This window comes from Tiliqua scincoides, chromosome 5 (genome assembly GCF_035046505.1).
Source record: "Tiliqua scincoides isolate rTilSci1 chromosome 5, rTilSci1.hap2, whole genome shotgun sequence".
NCBI classification, from domain to species: domain Eukaryota; kingdom Metazoa; phylum Chordata; class Lepidosauria; order Squamata; family Scincidae; genus Tiliqua; species Tiliqua scincoides.
The window spans coordinates 4,577,222-4,602,052 of record NC_089825.1 but is presented as its reverse complement, the minus strand read 5'-3'; the positions used below and the strand labels follow the sequence as shown (position 1 = coordinate 4,602,052).

General features: G+C 51.0%; 1 protein-coding gene across 1 annotated transcript in view; it reads left to right on the top strand.

The window, feature by feature from the left end:
* The first annotated feature begins 2,726 nt into the window (after nt 1–2,726).
* SUSD2 (sushi domain containing 2) overlaps nt 2,727–24,831 on the top strand; it is a 34,692-nt gene continuing 12,587 nt past the window's right edge. Inside the window, exons 1-10 of the mRNA XM_066627495.1 lie at nt 2,727–2,829; nt 6,214–6,421; nt 7,969–8,120; nt 9,192–9,359; nt 10,197–10,368; nt 18,921–19,122; nt 20,143–20,228; nt 20,351–20,619; nt 22,891–23,034; nt 24,310–24,468. Of these exons, the coding sequence (XP_066483592.1) occupies nt 2,727–2,829; nt 6,214–6,421; nt 7,969–8,120; nt 9,192–9,359; nt 10,197–10,368; nt 18,921–19,122; nt 20,143–20,228; nt 20,351–20,619; nt 22,891–23,034; nt 24,310–24,468 (1,663 nt within the window). The remainder of the gene's footprint in view (nt 2,830–6,213; nt 6,422–7,968; nt 8,121–9,191; nt 9,360–10,196; nt 10,369–18,920; nt 19,123–20,142; nt 20,229–20,350; nt 20,620–22,890; nt 23,035–24,309; nt 24,469–24,831) is intronic.

Here is a 24,831-nt window from a genome sequence, read left to right as displayed (position 1 = left end):
GTGGATATTCTCCTCCCCCCATTAAGAAAAAGAAAAAAGATCAACCTGCAGTCTGACTGCCCCATTTGAAGTGAATCAGTCTATTGTTCCAGAAGCCAAATGAAAAAGCAGTCAAGCAATATTTGAATCCACAGTAGGCTATTTACACTTCACCTCAGTGGAGGAAAGATGAGGTCAAATTATACTAATAGTTAAATTCCTAAATTTAACTCTCAGGTTAAAAAAAAAAAAAAAAAAAGCTGGGGTTTTGCCATGGGTGTTACACAGCCCAGTTGTGTGTAAATCCACTTGTAAGTCTCACAAAGAGAAATGGGGTTTATGCAAAAGCAAGTGTGTATAAGATTATAGACTCAGGAAGTTCCCTGCCTTCCTCTGTTGTCTCTGCTATGACAATTATTTATAAGCTCCTTGAGGCAGGGACCTGCTGGGAGGTTCTCCATGTGCATCTTATGAGATCCTCCTGCCATCATATCACTTGCAGAATCCACCTCTACGCAGACCCACATTGACCATTTTCTTCACCAGTATTTTGTATCCATGTGATCCTCCTTACTTGGGAGTGAAGTCCCACTGAACTCAGAGTAGGGCTTACTTCTGAGTAGATCTGCATAGGATTTGTAGTGGCTCAGTTGGAAGTTAATCAAAAAGCCCTTTGTGGCTGGAGGGGTGGTGGCAAGGGCCTCCCAACTAGCAGGGAAACCTGCAGAGAAATGGCTCTGGTACTGACCAAGGAGAACACTTGGAAGCAAGTAGTAACAAAGGCAGGCAGTGCTGCCTGGAAGTGGGATTCAGCACTGCCATTGAGAGCAGTGCTTCTCTGCACTGCTTTGGAAGGAAGCAGAGGGGTGGAAGGAGCAAGGGCAGGTCTTGAATTAAGGAGGGGAGATTAGCCATTCAAAAAGAGAATTGCCACCCCCTCCCAAGGACTGCTGCAAGGAATAGCAGAAGCAGGATCTGACTGCCTCCCTGCACTGCCTTGGAAGGGAGGCGAAAGGAACCAGGGAAGGTCCTGCTCAGCTGCCCTGAATAATTAAGGGGGGGGGGAGCAAAGAAAACAAAGTGCCTGTCTTTCCAGGCACAAACAGAAGCAGAGCACGCAGCCCCCCTCCAAATCGAGAGGCACATGCTCTCCACTCCATGCTGCAGGAGCAGAGACTAAGCAGGTGCAGCCTTGCGCCTGTGCCTGCCGCTCTTCTGCTCCTGGGAAGAGCTTACTGCCCTTCCAGCCGGGGAAAGGCTGTAACAGCTTCAAAGGTGGAGCCGCCAGTTTATTTTGCCAGGCTACAGTTTCCAAGATGGCGGCGCCCACTTCAATTGCCAGATTCCAAGGTGGTGGCGTGGACCTTCTCGGGACCCACCTGACATCAGCTCATGACCCACTTGGTGGGTTGCGACCCACAGTTTCAGAAACCCTGGGCTAATGGGTTCGGAGCTGTCTGTGACAGATCAGGAGAGAGATCTTGGGGTGGTGGTGGACAAGTCGATGAAAGTGTCGACCCAATGTGCGGTGGCAGTAAAGAAGGCCAATTCTATGCTGGGGATCATCAGAAAAGGTACTAAGAGCAAAACAGCTAATATTATAACGCGGTTGTACAAATCGATGGTAAGGCCACATGCATGGGAAGGACAGAGTGGATAGAGAGATTATCTTTTCCCTCTCATGCAACACCAGACCCAGGGGACATCCACTAAAGTTGAGTGTTGGGAGGACAGACAAAGGAAAATATTTCTTTACTCAGCGTGTAGTTGGTCTGTGGAACTCCTTGCCACAGGACATGGTGATGGCATCTGGCCTGGATGCCTTTAAAAGGAGATTGGACAAGTATCTGGAGGAAAAATCCATTACGGTTACAAGCCATGATGTGTATGTGCAACCTCCTGATTTTAGGAATGGGCTATGTCAGAATGCCAGATGCAAGGGAGGGCACCAGGATGAGGTCTCTTGTTATCTGGTGTGCTCCCTGGGGCATTTGGTGGGCCGCTGTGAGATGCAGGAAGCTGGACAAGATGGGCCTATGGCCCGATCCAGTGAGGTTGTTCTTATGTTATGTCACATATTGTAATTTCATGGATGAAAGTAAAACAAAACAAGAATCTTTGGAAGTGCTCCAGAGGCCACTGACAACCTTATGATTTCTACCTGCCAGAATACAGCAGAATTCACTGGCAGAAGCCAAGAACCAAGGCCCTGTTCTCCCCTCCCTGCCAGAATCCTCATTCCAGCAGCAGGCTGGGCCAACATGATTGCATGCCGCTGCTTGCTTAAGTGGGGCTGAGCAAGAGGAGTGCCTGGCAGGGCAGAGACATGTGAGCCGTGGCAGCCTCATTAGTGTCAGCATTTCCTCAAGAACCTTTGCTCCATAAGTCCAAGAATCACTCCTCATTCCAGGAGCAGTTCCCCAGAGGGACCTTCCTTTCAAGAAAGTACCTGGAAGGGAAACAATCCTGACTCAAGCATGATGCTCACCTGTGCCACTGGCTTCCTCCTCAGCCTTTTTCTCAGTACTTTTCTGCTGCAAGCAGGTGGGTCCCATTTAAAATTACTCTTTGAAGAGGACGGTCTGGTGGCTGATCTAGAATGGGTGCTACAGTTCAGAGGTCTGAACCACAGAGAAGACCCACAAACTGGAAGGACCAAAATCCTTCTCCAGAAGGACCCTTGACTACTATCGAAAGGCAGGTGGAGATGTAGGACGTGACAAGGGAACCTGGCCTCCTATGGCTTCATGCGCCAGAGTGTTGGAGCTTGTGTGCCTCTGGCCCAGCTGATCCACTCTGGACTACTACCAGTTCCCTCAGTTCACTTTGTACTGCTCAAACCACAGCTCAGTGCTGCCTGCACAATGAAATTCTCTTCCGATTTAGGGCAAAAGTGTGGCTAACCTCATGGGGATTGTTCTGCATGGAAGTAGTGCTCTTCTCATGTTTTCTGAAAGGGCAAAAGTGCTTGCATGTCTGGGTCAGGGGATGCTGTGGGTCCTTGGGAAGTAAAGCTCAGACTGGTGATGGCCTAAGGAGTTCTTGCTTGACCCTCAGAATAGCAAGAGGCAGAAACTCCAGGGCCGAATTGAGCTAGTGTGGTCGGGCCTGTATCATATGTTATGAAGGGACCCCCATCGCTACCAACCCCCCACTGCCTTACATCCCTCCTTGCCCCCTTGTGCCTTCACTCCACCCCTTCGCCTGCCCATGCAGAGCTTACCTGCTCTGGTATGTACTGGGTGGGTGCCAGCAGGCCAGCACAGGCCTTCCTGCTGGGGCCTCAAACTCTTCTGCTGTAGCAGCGCATTGTGCATGTTTGCCACAGCCAGCACCTGTGGAACAAGGGGTTCGCCGGCGCAGTGAAATCTGGACAAAATTGTTTGTTTGTGTTATTAATGATGTCTGAAATGACTACATCCCATGCAGCTCCCCCAACATGTAAACAGGGTTGCCAGATTGTTTTCCCCAGAGAGAGCTTGAAAGCGGGCCCACAGCATGCGCTACTTTTGTTGCTAAATTAATCTGACCCTGAGAATCCCACCACAAGAGGAGGGGCGTGGAGGGTGACTTGAAGGGTGGCAGAGCTTCCCTGGACATGGGGTGTTGAGGCAGCCTGTGCGACAGCATGAGTGTTGTTGTTTCTTCCTGCTTTGTAAATGGAACTTGACCTTGGGTTGGAGGCATGAAGGAAGTGCCTCTGAGAATCAATTCAGCCATTCAGTGGCGCAACCAGGGTGGAAATGGGTGGAAGTGACTCTCACCTGTCCCACAGGTCCACATGTTTTACTTATTTCTCTATTTATCTAATAGGATTGACAGCAAAAGCAGGGTCAGGCCTGGTTAGTACTTGGATGGGAGACCGCCTGGGAATACCAGGTGCTGTAGGCTTATACCATAGTCTTTCAAGACTGAAGGTTGCCAACCATTGACAGGCTACCTCGACGTAGCTCCAGCAAACGGTTAAAGACTAATCCAATCTATTAATGTATCCGTACAGCATCCAATCCATTAATGCAGAAATGTGAACTCTAACAGGCAAGGTGGCGCCCAAAGTGGTGCCAGAAGCCAGGCAGAATAGCGCAAGGGAGGGGAATGGGGCAAGCAGGGTCTCCATCCACCTGCAAGTTCCAACGCTCCCAGCCTGGTGGCTCTCGAGATGGTAGTCTGCAAGTGCTTCTGCTGAAAGCTGCCACAGCTTGTGCTGCTACAGAATAACACTGTAGTAAGAAGAGGTGCTCTGGGTCTTGTTTTACCCAGAGAAAGGAAGTCCTAGGCCCAGGCCTGAGGATAGGGGGGGGGGGAACCCCCAGGGCCTGGGCTTCCAGGGGTGTGGGCCATGACAAAACAAACGATAGAAATGTATTCTGCATTCGACATTTTAAAGACCCCATCATGAACTGTAGTACCAAAAGGGCTGGGAAGCAGGATAATCCTTGTTCTTCCTTTGTCTTCCAGAGAAGGGTAAATAAGTAAATTAAGGAATGACTCCTGCTGCCTTAGGAGCAAACAATGGCAAATTGAGGGAAGAGCTTTGTGCTGCAAGAATATAAGGGGCTGCAAGAAGGAACATACTAAGACCACCAAACAGTTAAGTGGGGGCATTCACTGTTTTTAGGTATCGTTCCTGGAAGACCTCAGAAGGACCCCAGGGAAATGAGATATGGGGATAATATTAACCTACCAAGGAAAAAACAAGGGTTAACCTATAATCCCTCTTCCTGGAAGGAATTAAAATAAGCTAGTGATGGATTTACTAGTAAGAACATAAGAACATAAGAACACAAGAACAGCCCCACTGGATCAGGCCATAGGCCCATTTAGTCCAGCTTCCTGTATCTCACAGCGGCCCACCAAATGCCCCAGGGAGCACACCTCATAACAAGAGACCTGCAAGGCTTCCTGGGAATTGTAGTTAAGAACATAAGAAGAGCCCCACTGGATCAGGCCATAGGCCCATCTAGTCCAGCTTCCTGTATCTCACAGCAGCCCACCAAATGCCCCAGGGAGCACACCAGATAACAAGAGACCTCATCCTGGTGCCCTCCCTTGGCACCAGTAATAAGCAATAAGCAATAATACAGTAATATGCAACTGTATACAAACAACATGTTAAGAATGTGCTGCATGGACCTTCTGCATGTATAAAAAGCTGGTGGAAGAGCGTGCTCCAGGATCCTAGCCGCTTCTTCCAAACCTGCCCTACCACTTTTCTCTCCTCAGACTTATGCCAGCGATATAGCTGGCATAGGTCCTAGAAACCCATAGGCAATCAGGAGGCCTACACAGAGGTAAATAGAAAATACTTCTACTTTTCTCTACCACCCACCACCACCACTAGATGCAGCGCATGGTTTGTCATTTAATGGTAAGGGATTGGATTAAGGCCTCCCAAGAAGGGGAGAAAGGGAGAGATCATCTCCTGTCTCAGCCCTGCCTCTCAGTAAGCGGCACTTGAGGGTCCTGGTGGAGGTGCCCATCCAAGGTGTTTCTTGATCCATTAACTCTTGTTTAATGAAAGCTACCAGGGTCTTGAATTCTTTACACAAAGACTGGCAAAAGCTGGATCTCTCCCAGGTAACAGTAGTTGATTCAACAGTGAACTTACGGCAGTCCAAACCTCTTTCCTAACCCAGTAACCTGAGTCCCTGACAGTGTTGCTGACATTATTGAACCTTGCAGTGGCGTTGCAGTGGAGTTTGGTGCTTGGGACCGAGGTACCAGAAGAACCTCCTCCTCCTTAGGGGGAGGTCAGTTGGGGGCCTTTGAGGAGGTGTTCCACGTTGATAGTGATGTAGGAGAGGGCCCTGGCCATGGCTGCATGCACTGCCCTGCAAGAGGAGGTTGGCACCCTCTCTGCCTGCTTTCCAATAGCAACTGAGAACTCCCTTCTTTCTCCTGGGTTGTAATTGCTTAACAACAGTACGCCCAGGACACTGAGAGAGTTCCTGGGAAATTAGCAGGAGGGTGTGGGAGCAGCAACTCCAAGACGCAGTCCGGAAGAACGCCTAATTACCAGCAGGGGAGGAAACTCGGCTGCTGGCCGAATTGGGCTCAGTGTCAACGAATACTTGGGCACAGGGCCACACACAGGAGTCTTGCCTCCGAAAAGAGATCCAGGTCCCTGCCGTTAGCAAGGGGCACAGCGTGAGTTGGGCGAGCTTCTTCCCCTTGCCCCACGAGCGGAGACAACCCTTCAGCAGGCTTTTGCTGATCCAGTTTCCCTTTTCCAAGCAGGAGCTCAAGACTCTTGCTCCGACCACTGTGGGACATCTCTGTCCACCTGCTCCTGCCAAGCGACCTGCGAGTCTCTAGGAGTGTGCTGTCCCGACTACTGGAAATTCTGCCTGACCATCTCTCCATATTCGGGGACCCTGCTTGGTGGGAAAGATTTCACTGTTCTGAACGTGACCTTGGACTCCTCTTCTGATGTGAAATGCAGGTGAGCTGAGAAGCACCTTTCAGCTCCAAGAGGCTGCCAGGAGCAGCGATGCCCCCACTCACTTATTTGTCAGTGAGGATTTGCAGGCAGGACAGGCTCACATAGCTCACAGACCTGCAGCAGTGCAAAGGTGAAGCAGGGTCTGAGCACAGGAAGTGAAACATCACTAGAAGCGGAAACAGTGGCAGTTAAGAGAGAGTCACTACACCCACAGGCGCTTCCAAAGAGAAAAGCCTCTAAGAACAGGAGACGGGTGGTGCCCAGGACTCCTTTCCCCCACTTAAAGTCCCGGGGAGTTTAAGAACATAAGAAGAGCCCTGCTGGATCAGGCCAAAGGTCCATTTAGTCCAGCTTCCTGCATCCCACAGTGGTCCACCAAATGCCCCAGGGAGCACACAAAACAGACACGACAGACACAACCTGGTGCCCTCCCCTGCATCTGGCAATCAGAGGCAGCCTGCCCCTAAAACCAGGAGCTTGCACATACCTACTATGACTTGTAACCCGTGAGGAACTTTTCCTCCAGAAATTTGTCCAATTCCTTCTTAAAGGCATCCAGGCAAGATGCCATCACTACTTCTTGTGGCAAAGAGTTCCACAAACAAATTACATGCTGGGTGAAGAAATATTTTCTTCTGTCTGTCCTAACTCTTCCAACACTCAGCTTTTGTGGATGTCCCCTGGTTCTGGTGTTGTGTGAGAGGGAAAAGAGCGTCTCTCTATCCACTCTGTCCATCCCCTGCATGATTTTGTATGTCTCAGTCATGTCCCCCCTCAGGCGCCTCTTTTCTAGGCTGAAGAAACCCAAACACTGTAGCCTTTCCTCATAAGGAAGGTGCCCCAGCCCAGGAATCATTTTTGTTGCTCTCATTTGCACCTTTTCCATCTCCAATGCTTGAAATAGTGCAAGGAGGGCAGAATGAGGAGGAGGAAAATGGCAGTGGGGGCAAAGTTCCAAAACCCCTGCCCACTCCCCAGCCCCACGGCAGTGCCACCACGTTTCAAGCTTGGCCCTTCCATACACTGGCTGGGGTGCCTGGGAGGGAGTGTTGGTAGAGTTGGATGTCATCAATGTGCAATTGGTATGTGGCAGGAGAACAACAGAGGGCCAGAACAGGACCATGGCAGGGGAGGAGGTCAGCATGGCTCAGGAGAGGGTCAAGGGGCTTCAGTGAGAGTGTTGCCACTGAAAGATGAGTCTGAGGGGAGGGGGGCAGGGGAGGGCCAAGCAAGCAAGTGAAGGTAGTTGTCTCCTGGGCTGCACCAGGGCTGCCCCCAGGCCTCCTGATGTCAGATGCTGCCCCCCACCAGATGACACGCCAGCCTCTGCTCCTCCTGCTCTCCGGCGCTCCTTCTCAGCACTCACCTCCCACCCACCCCCCACTTCCTCTTCCTTTTCCAATCCAGCGAGTGGAAGGAGGTTCGGTGGAGGCGAGTTGGAGGACAGAGTTGGGCGCCCTCCACTAGGCACTGCTCCAGTGGCTTCATGGGTGGCCAGCCCTGCTTGCACCTGTTGCCCACCAGGCATCTCTTCTTAATGTTGGCAGGTTTGCAAAGACAATTGAAACCACTGGGTATGTTGCAGAAGACGGCGCTGTGCACTGCATCTCCCCCCTGCTGTATCAGATTGGCATCCTCAGCCTGGACATTTCCAGTGATGGCGGGCGAACGTTTCCCCGGTCAGGAGCTTGGATGTCAGGTGACTTGCAGTAACCCCGTGATGTCCCTCATTGGCTTGTCTTCTGTCTCAAGCAGCACTGAGGCCCTGTTCGCCCTGCCCTCTGGTTGTGTCGTCTCCTTCTGAGCCACCAGCCAAGTATTCTCATCACAAGGACCTCACTCTCTCTGTACACGAGGTCCAGGGGCCAACCTCCAGTCATGTTAATCTTGTAGCCTTTTACCAGATGCTGCACTGAAGTGAAATCCTCAATCAGCACTTATATGTATGTCCAAAAGAGGTTGACCACAATGACCAGAGGAAAGGCTGCAGAAGTTTAGCTTGGGAAAAAGATGATGACGGGAAATCCTGTTTGAGAGTCAGGATCGAGTAGTGGTTTGAGAACTTGGAAGATCCAGGTTCAAATTCCCACTTAACTTCCTGGGTGATGTGCCCCCCTCAGCCTCACCTACCTCACAGGGTTGTTGTGAGGACAAAAGGAGGGGAGGAGGCTATGTACATCATCCTGAGGTCCTTGGAGGGAGAGGTATCTGCCTTTCTCTGCTGCATGTGGCCTTCCCAGAGGCCAATGAAGGAAGCATGATGGACTAGACTTGATCCTCTCTCCCCCCCCCCCCCCCGGTTTCAGGTGTTTTTCTCTGGCCATACACACTCAGACGCCCTTGCTGAGGATTTTCCTTCAGGCACCTGAGGCATCAGGCGCTTGGTAGTCTATGAAAGCTTCTGCAACCATCAATACGCTCCTGTGTTGCACAAGGTGCCCAAGATAGTTCACAGTCTGGCACAGGTGGCCACAAGAAATACTTCTGTGGGCACATCACAGCCAATCTGACCAGTCCCTTTGCCTTCCTTCCTGGAGACAAGGTTGGGGAGAGGGGAGGGGAAGAGGCTTGATGCTGCCTGAGCACATAGCAAGGGCACTGCCACCTCATGCCTCCCAGCAGAGCAAGTACAGGGAGCTCAGCATCTTCCAGAGGCCTGTGGCCCCCACACCCTTGTTTCTGCCTCCCTCCACCAGTGAGAAGAGACCTGCTGGCAGCACTTGTAAAGCGGTGGCCAGCTGGTCGTCACACCTTGTGCTTTGTGCTGCAGTTCATCACAGCAGAGTGTCGCCTTCGGAAAAAAGCACCTTAGTGAATGAAACGAAGTGGCAGTACTACGGCACCCCAGGGACTACAGGAAACCTGACTCTGACCTGGAGCCCCCAGACGCTGCCAGCCACACACGTCAACATAGAAGTGTGGGGATACAACGAAACAGGTACCTGCTGCCGTCGCTGCCTCTGTGCGCACCAGAAGAACGTGTCTTGCACATGAGGCAGTCATCTGCTGGCCTGGAAATCTGTGGATAGCATAGTTGAGCAGGCAAAGGGATGGGAAGAGGGCTGTGCTTCCACTGGAGAAGCATCGGTGGCAGTGAGAGGGCAAAAGGTAAAGCAGCTCTCCTGGAACAGATGCTGGGAATCCATGTCACTGGGGGCATCACCGCAGGGAAGGCCATCAGGGTGGTCAATGCTGGAATCAGGGTGGTGGACCAGGTGGGCTTTTCTGGGCCTGGTCCACCTGGGCACTTCTGCACAGAGCTTGTCATAAGATGATCTGGACTTAGGTGAACTGCAAGGTGGCCAAATCTGATGACACCAAACTGCAACTACATCATCACACACTGTACAAAACAGATTTGGTGCCTGAAGGGCTTATCTTTGGACTTCTCTCTTTTTGGCCCATTTTTCAGTTTTTATGTCTTTACTTTGACTTGTTGCAACCCACTCCGAGAGCTTGGAATGAAATGAGCTTGATCTTTTCATAAAGTCTAACGAGTTGTAGCTGTGGGACATGACGGTTGTGGTCAGCTTGCATTGGCAGGGGATTGAACTTGATGCTCTTGCAGGTCCCTTCCAAATCTATGATTAGATGGTCCTAAGTTTGAAAGTAGAACTAAGTGGCTGGAGAGGAAAACACTCTACAAGCCTAATCCTGTTACACAGCTACCTGGAACGTCTTCTTATGTGGTGGTGGGAGGCCAGGCTGTTGTCATCCTTCTGTGGCTTCTGGTGTCCAAGTCCAAGTCATTTCACTGCCTCTCTTCTTTGGACAGGCACACCTTATTCAGAGAACTGGGAAGCTGAATGGAAGTATCTTTACTCCCTGAGCAGGGATCTCCCCAACACGGGAACGTTCACCTTCCTGCCAGTCCCGTCAGCCCAGTACGGTGCCTGGGAACTGGGCGCCCTGAGAATTTCTTCAAACCGTTACCTTGATGGGCAGAGGTAAGTTATTACTTGGCTTGACTGAAAGCCCCCCAATTGGGGGGGGGGGGTTTGCAAGGCTTAGCAGGTGGCAGCCACTTTCTCTTCTGGACAGGCTATGTGGACAGTGGCTGCAGCTGGGAATATGCCACTTGCATCCTCTGTGCCTGGCTCCAGCTAGAGGCCTTGTGATCTCCTGGAGTGCACTGCAGCATTGTGCAAGTCACCAGGAAGACACCAGGGGCTGTGCTGCTCACAACTGCTCCCGCTCCAAAACGATAGCAGGCCAGCTGGGGAGCCCCCCCCCCCAATCTTCACCCCACCAAAAATCACCCAGATTTTCAAGGGCCGCTTTCAATTTTTCCTTTTTCCTCCCAACTGAAAACAAGCCTTAGGAATAAGCCACAGTGCCAGCACTGATTGCTGCCAGGTGGGCAATACCACGACTCCCTGTGCCCTTTTTGCTGCAAGGCTCACCCAGTGCAGTCAAGGCACTGATGGCCACTATCATGGAATGGACCATCAGTATTAAAGGCATGGGCAGCACCATACGCAGGGTGGCAACATTGTGAAGTCAGGTCCGGGTTTTCCCAGAGGAGTCCTCCTGCTCGTGTTTGGTGAGAACTGGGCACAGCGACTTGGAGCTTCTCAGAGCTGCTCAATGGCACCCCCTTTAAGTGGTGCCCAGGGCACTTGTTCCTGCCTGCTGCCCAACACCACCTCTGGGTCTGCTGCCGCCACCTCTGGCACACCACACGACAGCCAGGGGAAGCCCTTTCCCAGACTCCTAGGCTCTGTGTCTGCAGACCCAGAAGTGCAGAACCCGAGCAGATTTTCAGTTTAAAGGAACTGCATCCGGAAAAGAGCTCGTGCGTACGCATTGTCTCTGTAAAGGAGGCTGGGAAGTCCTGCACTGCTGGGCTTGGGAAGACAGCGAGGCGGGGCCTGGCGAGGAAGCCAGTGACCCGCTTTCTGCTTGCCTTTAGTGAGTTTGACATGGATTGATGTGACCGGCAGGGAGGTGGCAGCAGACTTGGGGTGAAGGGCACCTGGATCCAGCACTCCTGCCTCTTCCCCACCATCTGCCATGGACCCAAGCCACAGTGGGTCGCTTTATGGTGGGACAGTTTGCATGTGGAGCACGTGTGTTATGCTGTATGTTGGATTTCTCAGCTGCCCCAGGGAAGAAAAACAGCATGGAAACATATGAACTCTCCCTTCGTTTCCACAGCCCTGAGGAACACAAGAAGAAAAGTGGCTTGCAAAGAAACTGAGATGTGTTTGTGACTAGAGTCACTGCAGTGCTCTCTTATGCCCAGAAAGTGCCTGCCTTCATACTGCCAACGGGGCAGCTTGTACTCGTGCCTTGATGCTTCCTAGATGTCAGCCAGCTGCTAGAACAAAATAAGCTGAAATAAAAAATCTGGTATTGTCTCGTCAACAGCCAAGAGGGAAGCCTCTGGATACAATCCTCAGGCTTTGCTCCATCCTCCTAATCCAGTGGTTTTTAAACTTTTTTTGCACCAGGGCCCACTTTTCAGAATGACAGTCTGTCCGGGACCCACGGGAAGTCATGTCATTAACCTTGAAGTGATGTCATGGCTGGAATTTACATCATGGAAGTGCTTTCGTGAGAATGCAGCAAGCACGAAATGGAACAATTTTCACTAGATACATGGGCTATGAATAATTAAATAAATTAAAATAATTATAAATATTAAACTAAAACAAATAATTAAATTAGGGAAGAGTTAGTTAGTTGGCAACCTTCAGTCTCGAAAGACTATGGTATCGCGCTCTGAATGGTGGTTCTAGAACAGCATCTAGTGTGGCTGAAAAGGCCAATTCGGGAGTGACAATCCCTTCCACACTGGGAGCAAGTGCAGTCTGTCCCTGGTTTGTCTTCCTGGCTATGGGCCTTCCTTCTTTGCCTCAGTCTGTTGGCCAAGTGTCTCTTCAAACTGGAAGAGGCCATGCTGCACAGCCTGTCTCCGAGCGGGCCGCTCAGAGGCCAGGGTTTCCCACCTGTTGAGGTCCACACCTAAGGCCTTCAGGTCTCTCTTGCAGATGTCCTTGTATCGCAGCTGTGGTCTACCTGTAGGGCGCTTTCCTTGCACAAGTTCTCCATAGAGGAGATCCTTTGGGATCTGGCACCATCCATTCTCACAACATGACCGAGCCAACGCAGGCGTCTCTGTTTCAGCAGTGCATACATGCTAGGGATTCCAGCTCATTCCAGGACTGTGTTGTTTGGAACTTTGTCCTGCCAGGTGATGCCAAGGATGCGTCGGAGGCAGTGCATGTGGAAAGCGTTCAGTTTCCTCTCCTGTTGTGAGCGAAGAGTCCATGACTCGCTGCAGTACAGAAGTGTACTCAGGATGCAAGCTCTGCAGACCTGGATCTTGGTATGTTCTGTCAGCTTCTTGTTGGACCAGACTCTCTTTGTGAGTCTGGAAAACATGGTAGCTGCTTTATCGATGTGTTTGTTTAACTCGGTATCAAGAGAAAGAGTGTCGGAGATCGTTGAGCCAAGGTACACAAAGTCATGGACAACCTCCAGTTCATGCTCAGAGATTGTAATGCCGGGAGGTGCGTCCATATCCTGAACACATGTTTTCTGACCTGTGTTTTCTTAAGGCTGATTGGCAGTTCTAAATCTTGGCAGGCCTTGCTAAAACAAATCATGAGCTGCTGGAGATCTTTGGCAGAGTGGGTAGTGACAGCTGCATCGTCGGCAAAGAGGAAGTCATGCAGACATTTCAGCTGGACTTTGGACTTTGCTCTCAGTCTGGAGATAGTTGCCTTCTGTTGCAGTTCCAAAGGCCTGCTTCAGCAGGACAGCGAAGAAAATCCCAAACAAGGTTGGCGCAAGAACACAGCCCTGCTTCACTCCGCTTTGGATGTCAAAGGGGTCTGATGTGGAGCCATCAAAGACAACAGTGCCCTTCATGTCCTTGTGGAAAGACCTGATGATGCTGAAGAGCCTGGGTGGATATCTGATCTTGGGGAGAATCTTGAAGAGGCCGTCCCTGCTGACCAGGTCGAAAGCCTTCGTGAGATTTATGAAGGCTATAAAGAGTGGCTGTCGTTGTTCCCTGCATTTCTCCTGCAGTTGTCTAAGGGAGAATACCATATCAGTGGTGGACCTGTTGGCTCAGAATCTGCACTGCGATTCTGGATAGACGCTCTCTGCAAGTACCTGGAGCCTCTTTAGTGCAACTCAGGCAAACAGCTTTCCTACAATGCTAAGGAGAGAGATGCTGTGGTAGTTGTTGCAGTCATCCCTGTCGCCTTTGTTCTTGTACAGCGTGATGATGTTTGCATCCCTCATGTCTTGAGGTACTCCACCTTCTCTCCAGCAGAGACAGAGGATTTCATGCAGCTCAGTGACGATGATCTCTTTGCTGCACTTTAGGACTTCAGCAGTGATGCTGTCTTTTCCAGGTGCCTTGCCAAAGGCAAGGGAGTCCAGGGCCACGTGAAGTTCTTCTAGGGTTGGTTCACTGTCAAGCTCCTCCAGCACAGGCAGGCACTCAATGTTGTTCAGCGCTTCTTCGGTGACTACATTTTCTCTGGAATATAGCTCATAGTGCTGCACCTAGCATTCCATCTGCTGCGCCCGATCCTGGATGACCTCGCCTGCGGCAGACTTCAGAGGGGCAATTTTCTTCTGTGTTGGACCTAGGGCCTGCTTGATACCATCATACATCCCCTTGATGTTGCCCGTGTCAGCTGCTATCTGTATCTGGGAACAGAGCTGCAGCCAGTAGTCGTTAGCACATCTCCTGGCAGTCTGCTGGACTTCGCTGCGAGCAGCTGGGAGGACCTGCAGGTTGCGCTCACTGGGACAGGCCTTGTATGCTGCTTGAGCTCTCCTCTTTTCTTCAATGATTGGTTTTAACTCCTCAGAGTGGGCTTCAAACCAGTCTGCCGCCTTGTTGGTCTTCTTGCCGAATATGAACAAGGCAGTGTTGTAAACGGCATTCTTGAAATGTTCCCATGTGTTGGATGAGTTTGCGTCAGCCGGGCCTGGAAGAGATTCCTCAAGTGCTTGTGCAAATTCCTCCACGTTTCTCTGTTCCTGGGTCTTGCTGGTATCAATGCGAGGTCTTCCTTCCTTTTTCGTGTGATACAGTCGCTTTGTTTGCAGTTTCACTCTGCTGCACACCAGGGAGTGGTCAGTGTCGCAGGCAGCACCCTGATAATTGCGTGTGATCTTGATGCTGGGAAGGCTGGAGCGTCTGGTGAGAATCAGGTCGAGCTGGTGCCAGTGCTTTGATCTTGGTCAAGATCAAGAGACTCTATGTTGGGGCTTTGTGTTGAAGAACGTGTTGCTGACACAGAGACCGTAATGACAGCAAAACTCTAGCAGGCGTTGGCCATTTTCGTTCATCTTCCCAGTGCCGAACTGACCTAAGCAAGTGGGCCATGAACTGTGATCAGCACCAACTCCAGCACTGAAATCTGCACATGAACAATGGCTCTTTTACGGGGATCTTCTTGATAGTGGTGGCCAGGTCATCGTAGAATTTGTCTTTGGCTTCTGCTGGAGACGACAGAGTCAGTGCCTATGCACTGATGAGAGTGACAGGTCCTGCTGGTGACTGGAGCTGCAGGGACAAAATTCTCTCACTTCCCACAGTAGGTGGGATGATGGATTCCAGCAGGGTATTCCTGACCGCAAAGCCAACGCCATGTTCCCTGGTTTCGTTGGTTTTCCCTGCCAGAAAAATGAGAAATTTCTCTTCTTGACAGATCCAGAATCTGGCAGCCTCGTCTCTTGAAGGGCAACAATGTCCATATGCAGTCTGCTCAGTTCCATGTTGATGACAGCTGTTTTGTGTGCGTCGTCTATTTCTTGCAGGTTGTCAGAGAACCCAGGTGTCATTGTCCTTACATTCCAGGTGCCCAGCTTTAGGGCAGGAGTTTTCTATTTTCTGTTGCCTGGTGCAGAGTTGTCGATCCACTTGTCTGCTTGTCGGTTTTCACCCTAAACCCCATGCACCCCATGCTGAAGATGGGAAGATCTTTAGGGAAGATGACATAGGGAAACCAGCCAACCTTGTTCCACCAAGTGGATTCTTTCTGTAGCCTGCCTGCAATAACCTCCCCCCTCCCTCCAAAAAAATCAGTAGACTTTCTGCCCTACCTACTGCCCAGTTCAATTTAAGCTGAGTCTGTTTTAAGCTGAGTCTATTTTTATTTCAATTTGAGTCTATTTAAGCCAGTTCAGTGGGATTTGGTACAAAATCAGTTTAAAATCCAACTTGTTTTTTGTTTGTTTGTTTTTTTGTTTTTTTTTGGGGGGGGGGGTTGAGATTCAAAGTTTCCATCTCAACACCATTAAAACCCAGAATGATGAGGAGAGGAAAGGAGGCTTTACTGGGAGAGGGGGGTGGAAAAGACAGCAACCCCTCCCAATAAAGCAGTGGTCCCCAAACCTCTGGAACCCACTTTTGAAATGGCAAACTATTACGACCCACCTAGCTTTGCAAGACTGAAAAAGAAAGAAGTTTCAGCTGGCCAGCTGAAGCCCCTGCTGCTGTCCTTTTTGTGGTGGGAGGCTGCCTTCTGGAGCACTTGTGGAGCTCTACATTCATCAAATCAGGACCATTTGGATGGCCTTGAATTCCCCTTCAACTGACCTTCAATATGATCCAAGGCACAAACATGCAGCTTAGCTTTGCTTTCCATAGGATTCAATACATTTGCGAGCTTGGAAGGAGAGACTTCCTTCTTGGGTGTTTTTGGGGGCTGCGTTCATGGGATTGGAACTGTTCTGGTGGCACTGGATCAGTGGTGTCTCTGGAGTTTGTGTCGCCTGGTCCAGGAGGCCAGCAGGTCACTCCTATGATGGACCTCCTCCCAAGCTTTGATTGATATAGACCATGAGAGTATTATTAGAAAAAGAGCGAGAGCCTTGTGTGGTGCAGAGTGGCAGGCTGCAGTCCTTCAACCGAAAACCCTCCCCACGACCGGCTTGAGGTCGCCTTGGCCTTCCATCCTTCCAAGGTCGGTAAAATAACTACCCAGCTTGCTGGGGGAAGGTAAGATGACTGGGGAAGGCAATGACAAGCAACCCTGCTTCTAGTCTGCCTCGAAAGCAGCGCCACCCCAAGAGTCAGCAGAGACCCGGTCCTTGCACAGGGACCTTCTTTTCTAGTACTCAGAAATACCAAGATTTTGGCACTGGCCAAAATACCAAGATTTTGGCACTGGCACTGGCCAAATTTTGGCACTGGCCAAAGTAGGGTCACCCCCCTCCCCCCATGTGCATCACCCGGTGCAGCTCGCATCCCCCCAAGTGATGCCGCTGCATTGAATTCCTCTCGGCTCGCCCTTCACGATGCAGCAAGGCACGGTTGTCTACTTGTGAGTAAACATGCAGTCTGGTTCGCTTTCCATGCATTTGCCTTCTTGGTTATCAGCTTGTTGGTTTCAGCTTCATGACGCACCAACAATCAGGTCCTGACTCACAGTTTGAGAAACCCTGTCATAATCTTACAGCCCAATCCGATCTCTCTTCCCCTCTCCCCACACACCCTGTGTTGGAGGGCAGCCCTGGAGGCCTCCTCCAGGTCAGGGAACATTTGTCCCCCTTGCCTGGTGGGTGGGCCTTCTCTGCTGCAGTTTGCTGGCACAAGTCCAAAAGGACTCAGGAAGGTGGACAAGGCCTGGAATGAGGACAGAATACAGGTCCAATCTTGTTATACACGGATTTGACTCAACACGAATGGCCCCTGTAAATGAGAAGGAAAGTGCTGATCCCTGGAGAAGGGGAAAAAGGCATTCCTTTAAAATAACACTTTAAAAAACTGCTTGTCTTACTGTTGTAGAGAGACAGTCATGCAAGTGATTACAGGTATAACCTAATTATTCAAGGATTTTTCACCCATGGAAAAATCCATAGATTTTTCTATCTCAATGCAATGAGAGGGGCCCTTTAAATTAAAGGAAAACAGTAGTTTAACAATAGCCTGTTAATGTGAGAGGGCAGCCTGCTGACAATCCATCAATCATTCTCTCTCCAGGCTTCACTCCAAGGCAAGCAAACCATCCCTTCCCCCTGAGCTTGTGAAAGAAAAATAATCACTTTGCTCTGGGTGAAGGGAGGGGTCCTTAGCTGGAGTGAAGCCTTTCTAAGCACCTGGAGGGAGACTGATGGATGGATTGTCTGCCTAATGACTCTGTCTTACATCACAAAGGTCAGCAAGGCTGTTTTTGTATCACCTCGCAAAAGGACATGGTTTTTAAAATGCATTTGCTTTAATGAGATTTTTGTCATCCCTCCCGAATAATGTGACTCAACCTCTATTGGCAGAGCGGCCCCCTTCCTGGCCCCCCCACACCCTTGGTCTCTACCCAATTCCTCCCCCTACCCTACCCATTCCACCCACCCACCCACCATGATGGCACTGGGGCTTTTCTGGAGGCTGCAGCTGCTTGCTGCTTGCAGTGGTGACCTGGCTGCATGGAATGGCTGGCCATAAAACAGGTTGCACTGCCAGAGGATGTTCTGGGGGCACAGCAGGCCCATGAGATTGGGCCGTGAATGCTGACATGATCCGGCCCCAACCCACTCTTTCCATTGCCACCAATCCTAGGCCCCCAACCCCAAAATGCAGTTGAAAACGAAGAGCAAATATGGATAGCCTAGAAGTGACTGAAGTTTGCACAACGTTTGGTGACTGTTGTGGTGTCAGCACACGCAGCCCCCAATGCAGCCCTTGTCCCTGAAAAGCCTCTGCCCTCTTCTGTCCTGCCTGTGCACGTGCAGGCGAGAGAACAGCAGGGCACTGCCCTTGCAGGCCACGTCTTGCAGCTGCTGCAGGATCCTGCATTGCTGATGGGCAGCTTGTTTTAGGACAACGATGTTTACTGGGCAAAATAATAATTGTCCTCTTGCGTTTTGACTTGGGAGAGGAGAGGCTGTTGCGGGGTGAAAGAGCCTCGTTACTGTAAACTGCCTTGTGTCCAGCTGAGAGAGACAGACAGAGAGTGCTGCTTCTCCCCGCTCTCTTGCACTCCCTCCCACCCCCTCCTGCCCTGTTTACAGATAGGCAGGGACATCAGGGGAGTGAGTAAAGAGAACTCCGACACACACATACACACCCCTCGGCAGCAACCCCTTTTTTCCGCAGCAGGCTTTTTAAAGGGGGAGCAACTCGACTCGAGTCCTTTAGAGTCACTAGAGGGTGACTCAGCGACTTGGAAAGTGCCCCTGTTATGACTCGTTTCGAGTTGAGTCGCAGGGGACGGTGATTTGGAGACTTGACTCAAATCAAGCCATGCTGGGTTTTCCCATCCCTGGTGCATGTGTGTGTGTGTGTGAGTGAGTGTGAGAGACATGTGTGCATACATACATGTTCTCTGAGTGAACTACTACCTTCCTGCAAAGCAGCACTGGGAGGAGGAGCCCATTTGGAATGGAAATGCTATACAGAGGGACGCCTCAGTCATGATCTCAGCACCATGACAATTAGACGGTCCACACCCAGAGCTCTGGACAGGGCTGCCTTCCGTTGTGGGATGCACCACATGACCACTGTGTCTGTTCTGCTCCCCACCCTCAGCAATGTGGCAGCCATCTGGAGCACGGAGCATGCCTTGGCCTGGCACCTGGGCGAGACCTTCAGGGCAAATTCCTCTGCATGGGCAACTGTCAAGTGCCATCAGTGGGACACGGAGGACGAGCGTCTGCCCAATTTCCTGGCGGAGCTTCTGGACTGTCCTTGCACCCTGGCCCAGGCCAGGTCCGACACTGGCAGATTTCATGTAAGTCACTTGGGCCTCTCCATGGCCATGCTGGAGGGGTGTGGGGGGGGGGCCTCCCCATTTATGCCTGGGCCTCAAGAAGAAGTCCTGACCTGACAGGTAGACCTGCTTATGGCAGAGAGCAGTCAGGAGCAACTGGGAGGGGGTAAGTTCTCATCCACAGTGCTGCCCCTCTGCTGGCAGTGGAACTGAGGGTGGCCTCAGCCCCTATTTGCCAAGGGGGGTGGGATCTGCTGGGGCACTGCAGTGGCAGGAAGGAGGGGGCTTTGCCTTTTCCATGCCTACTGGTTCTCTCCTGCAAATGCCCCTTTCAGGCCCTCTGCCTACATCTGGCCCAGTCAAAGTCTGATTGGGGGGTTAGTGCAGGGGATGCTTCCTGGGCAATCAAGGGTCCCCTCTCCCCCAGCTGTCTGTCCTCCCATTCTGATGGCTGGGACCCTGTGCCCAATCAGGCCATTCTCAAAGCCCCAATCAGGCACTGGAGAGTCTGCCCTCCACAGACTCTTGCCTTGGATTAAGGAATGGTATCATCCACAATGAAGACTCTCTCCTGACCCAAGGGACTGAGTTGGTAGGAGGCCTGCTTCCCATGCTCCTATGCAGCTTCCCCTCCTTTGAATTGCGCAAGTTTCTTGCCCTCCAAAGACCACCTCCCCAAGGGAACAGCTTCCCACTCCGCTTGGAGTGCCCTTCCTTCCTTCCTTCCTTCCTTCCTTCCTTCCTTCAGCCTAGGAGTGTATCTGAACACTCTAAACCTTCTATGGAGCCAGACTGTGGCAACTCAAGCCTTCTGCCTCAGATTTAAGGAACAGGCTGGGCTGTTGGCACATGAGGTCTTGCACTGATCCCCAATTTCAGAGCTAACCAGGACAAACTTCTGCCACCAGTAACCTTGGCCCCTTGCACAGACTTGCCAACTCACAGGCAACACTGACTCCCACACCCCTCCCTGGTCACAGCACCCCCTCCTCACTGTAGCCCAAGAGGGATTTTGACCAGCCTCTTGCACTTCCCTTCCAGGCCGACTACGGGTGTGACGTGGACAAGGGAAGTGTTTGCACTTACCACCCAGGTGCAGTGCACTGTGTGAGGAGTGTCCAGGCAAGGTGAGCCTCTGCTTCCAGGTGCTCTGGTCCCTGGCCTCAGCCCTGCGAGCTCCTTGGGAGAGAGACGTGGGAGAGCTGGACCGGGCCGCTGGGCAGAGCCATATCTGCTCTTTCTTCAACAGTTCCCAATATGCTGCAGGGCAGCAGTGCTGCTACGATGCCACCGGGACCCAGGTCCTCACAGGAGACTCCATTGGGGGAAGCACGCCTGACCGGGGGCATGACTGGGGGGCTCCTCCTTACAAGAAGCCCCCCCGGATCCCTGGTTTCTCCCACTGGCTTTATGATGTCCTCAGTTTTTACTACTGCTGCTTGTGGTCCGACAACTGCCCAGTCTACTTCAAGCGCCGCCCCTCCAGTGGCTGCCAGAGGTATCGCCCACCCAGAACCGGTAAGTGCTCCTGTCTCCCCAAAGCTGCAAGCGTGCACAGGGACAGCAAGACCCAGAATGCAAAAGCAAGAGCTGCCCGAGGGACTTCCAATCTCCACAGACACAGTTCAGGAAGGGGAGGGAAAGGGAGGTGGGGGGAGGGTGACCCAGGGAAGGTTATGGGTTCCGTTGCATGTGCTTCAGCTCAGCTGCCACAGATTACAGCATTGTGCCGGGGTTCGGATGAGGTTTAAAAAAAGTAAGAGCAGCAGCATCACACGAGACCTCCAGGAGGCCGTTGATATCAATATGCCCAGCTCACATTATGGAAATATCCCAAGATGCCCAGTTCACCCATAAGGCTCTTCCCTGACCAAAAAGCTATCCCTCTCAGAGAACCAGCTAGCTGTGGTATGGGCCTCCACCCTTGAACAGAAAGGTCATAGATAAGGGCAATCAACAAATGAGGATAAAGGGGTTAGGGTAAAAGGGATGAGTCAGAGTGCCAGACCCCCTCTAACGGATATCTCTGTAAACAAACTGCCGATGTGTATTGAATTGCCATCCTCAGATCAACATCCTGTACTGATAACATAACAAATGTTGTTTTGGGTGTCTGCCTGTATGTTGTTTTCCCCTGGATATTTTTTCTCTCTTTGTGTCCTCTGTCCCCCTCCCCTATCGGAAAGACCCTAAAAAACCCACATCATTGTAATCCTTCGGGGTCCTCTACATGTGTGTGGAGGTCCCGTTTGCAAACGAGTAAACGTTAAGAAGTCCTTTGAATTCTCCTGTCGCCTGTTGATTGCCTCTCCAAAAATCCAAAGAACCGTGTGTGTGTTCATTCGGGGTCACCGTTCTAGGCCCAGGCGCTGTGCAGGAGGCCTGGTGGTGCCCAGGCGGGGACAGTCCGCTCTGCAGGGAACTGCTGCACAAGTCTTGCAGCACAAACAGGGTCTGCGACTCTTCCTCGCTCTGAGCATGGCTCTGAGTCGCTGACTGCCCATCCCCTCCCCAGCCTCGTGGCAGCAGGCACCAGGGCAGTGGAGGCCTAGCCCCGGTAGGCTGACCAACTGCCTGTGGGGCTCCTGGGACCCACAGCAGCCATTTTGCCGGCGTACGTCCAAGGAGAGAAATAGTTCAAAAAGAGGGGATAAAACCTGGCGCAGCCACCAAGTTCTCCCCTCCCCCCTCCCTCAGTCACCCCCCCCCCAAAATTCCCCCCACCTAGCTCGCCACTCACTCCGTGGCCAACCTGCCAGCACTGACAGAGGCTTCTGGGGGCTGCTGCCCATTTGCAGCAGCAGCCTGGAAGTGTGTGGCAGCTCCCTGGCTCTCCCATTGCCAGAAAGGACCCCAAGAGGATCGGGACCTTATATCCTATCAGAGCATGATGTGCTCTGTGGCAACTTGTGGCTAAGTTCCAAACATGTGGGGAGACATGCAGGAGTCTGCACTTATTTGGGAGGATGGGGAAGGAACTCTGCACATGCTTAGAGGTACTTTCTTCTCATGCTCTTTTTGAAACTTCACTCTAATATTGAAAATAATTTCTCAGGCTGGGTCCTGAGGGGATCTTGGCACATTTGGGGGAGGGGGGGGCAATTTAGAGAAGGCCAGATAGTTTCTAGCAAGAAGGGTTGTGTGGCTTGAGAGGACCTGCTTTTGTGACGAACCAATGGACGGCGGAGAGCAAGTGAGGCATGGCTGAATCTGTGGAGGACAGCAGGACATCTCTGTTCCCTGACTGGTAATGGAGGGGGCTGGGCTTAATTTCTGTGTGGGAGGGGAGGCCTGTCTCTGCAAGCTCCAACTCTTCATCCTAAGTGTTCAGGGCAGCTGCAAGTGTTCAGTGGTAGTGGGAAAGTACACTGCGCATGTTCAGGGTACTCTCCTTACAGTTTCCACTCTCCTTCTAAACAAACGGTGACTTAACTGAGAGCTGGCGTGGGCACTGGCTAAGAGACCGGCAGCCCAACCTCTGGGTGCCTTCGGCTGATGAATGAGCATTTCACGCTGCAAGAGAGACCATGAATGCAGCAGAACACGGGAGAGTGGCAGGAGCAGGGGCTGACACAGCATTGGGTGAGGGGGGCAGCATTCAGTAGGCCACCTCGGGTATCAGGGGGTCTTGAACTGGCCTGCACTTCGGCACAGTCTCCCCATTTCACCTGTGAAATAAACCCCAGTCGTTGCATGTCAAGTCTATTGAGCTCCATGCGCTCAATTCTAACTCCCTGTGATTGTCTTCTGGATTATTTTCGCTTTGTGTTTCTTGTGTCTGTTTAACAGCTTCCGCTTTTGGAGATCCTCACTTTTTTACTTTCGATGGGATTGGTTTCACATTCAATGGGCTTGGCGAATACACTGTGTTGGAATCCAGTCTCACGTCCCTGAGAGTACAAGGGAGAACCCGCCGTGTGAGCTGGCCAAATGGTAAGGGATCACTTCCTACGTTTCCGGGAAGCAGGTCAGCCTGCTTGTCCAGAGTGCTGGCAAGGCCAGTCTCTCCACACAGCAGTCCAATTCAGTGCCAAGTTGGACTGCAGCCCACTCATAGATAGTGGATGGATGGGATACCTGACATTGAGTCATCCGTGAGACATGTTCATTACAACCAGTTTTTTAGCCTCATTCTTTCTGACCTTGCTCAGAAACTTGGAAGCCCAAAATATCCTCCTTGCAGGAGTCTGCTCTTGTAATTAAATGGGCTGCATGGGCATGGGCTGATCGCTTGCTGTGTTACTTGGCATAGGCCACCAGTGTTCCTCAGTCAGTACAGTTGCTCAGTGTCAAGGGCATGGTTGGTATCATGAGTACCTAGTCCTGCGATCAAGGGGGTTTAATTCTTTTTGAGTCCAACCAAGCACGCCTGCACTATATCAAAACACTGGCCCAGGTGTTTATGGCTGTGATTGTGTTCTCATCACTTACTTTCAATTTTAGTATTTTCCATATGCATTTTGTGTTCAGCGCTGATCTTCTTGTTCACAGTTTGCCGGATTCCTTCAGCTTGTTATTGCTGTTATATCTTTTGTCAATGTGAGCTGCTTTGAGAACTTTGTGATCAGAAAAGCATGTGTAGATCAGGGGTGGACAAACATTTTGGCAGGAGGGCCACATCATATCTCTGTCGCTATGTCAGGGGCCGGGGGAAAAAAAAGAATTAATTTACATTTGAATAAATGTAATTTGGATAAATTTACATAAATGTGCATCAATGAATACATTAAAGACAGAACTTGGAATGAATGAATGAATTTTACTGAGCTTATAATACAGATGAAAACTATAATACAGGCATGTAGAACCACATGAGAACTGTGAACGCTACTCTGACACACGCCTCTTGCACAGTGAAAACTTACAGACTGAGCCAGAGACACTGGCTGCACAGGGCTGAGTAAGTTGTTCAGCGGCAATGGTGGGGATTAAAATAATACCCAGGGAAAAGCAGAAATCACATGGAGAATGCAAACGGTCTTCTCTAACTCAACCTGCAGCTTGCGTCTGCTGGTCACATCCGGCAGTCACAGGCAAAGACTCACTGGAGACCGGAGGCTCCCTGTGGGCCAGATTTGGGGTCCCCGAGGGCCGTAAATGGCCACCCCTCATGTAGCTGGAACTGGAATTGAAACGGCAGATCATAGGAATCTCCTGTGACTCCTGGGCTGGGTTCGCTGCAATGGTTTTTTCCTGATTGTCTGCTAGGAACTGAGGCCCGGGCGACAGGCTTCTCTGCCATTGCTGTGCAGGAGGACAACTCGGATGTGGTAGAGATCCGCCTGCCAGAGCACTCCCCCCAGCTGGAGGTCCTGCTGAACCACAAGGCTCTCAGCTTCTCAGAACAAAACTGGATGGACTTAAAAGGTTAATTTACAATTTTACATAATTAATTTTAAATAATTAATTTACTTTTAATTAATTTTAAATAATTGACAGCCCAATTCTATCCCCGCTTACCTGGGAGTAAGCCTCATTGACTCTAATGGGACTTACTTCTGAGTAGGAAGGCATAGAATTGGGCTGTAATTTACATTTGAATAAATGTAAAGAATTTACATTTAATACATTTTAAATTTCAATACATTATAATTTATAATGTGTTCAAAATAATTTAAATATATTTAATAATTACATTTAATAGATATTGGCAACCTTCAGTCTCGAAAGACTATGGTATCGCGCTCTGAAAGGTGGTTCTGGCACAGCATCTAGTGTGGCTGAAAAGGC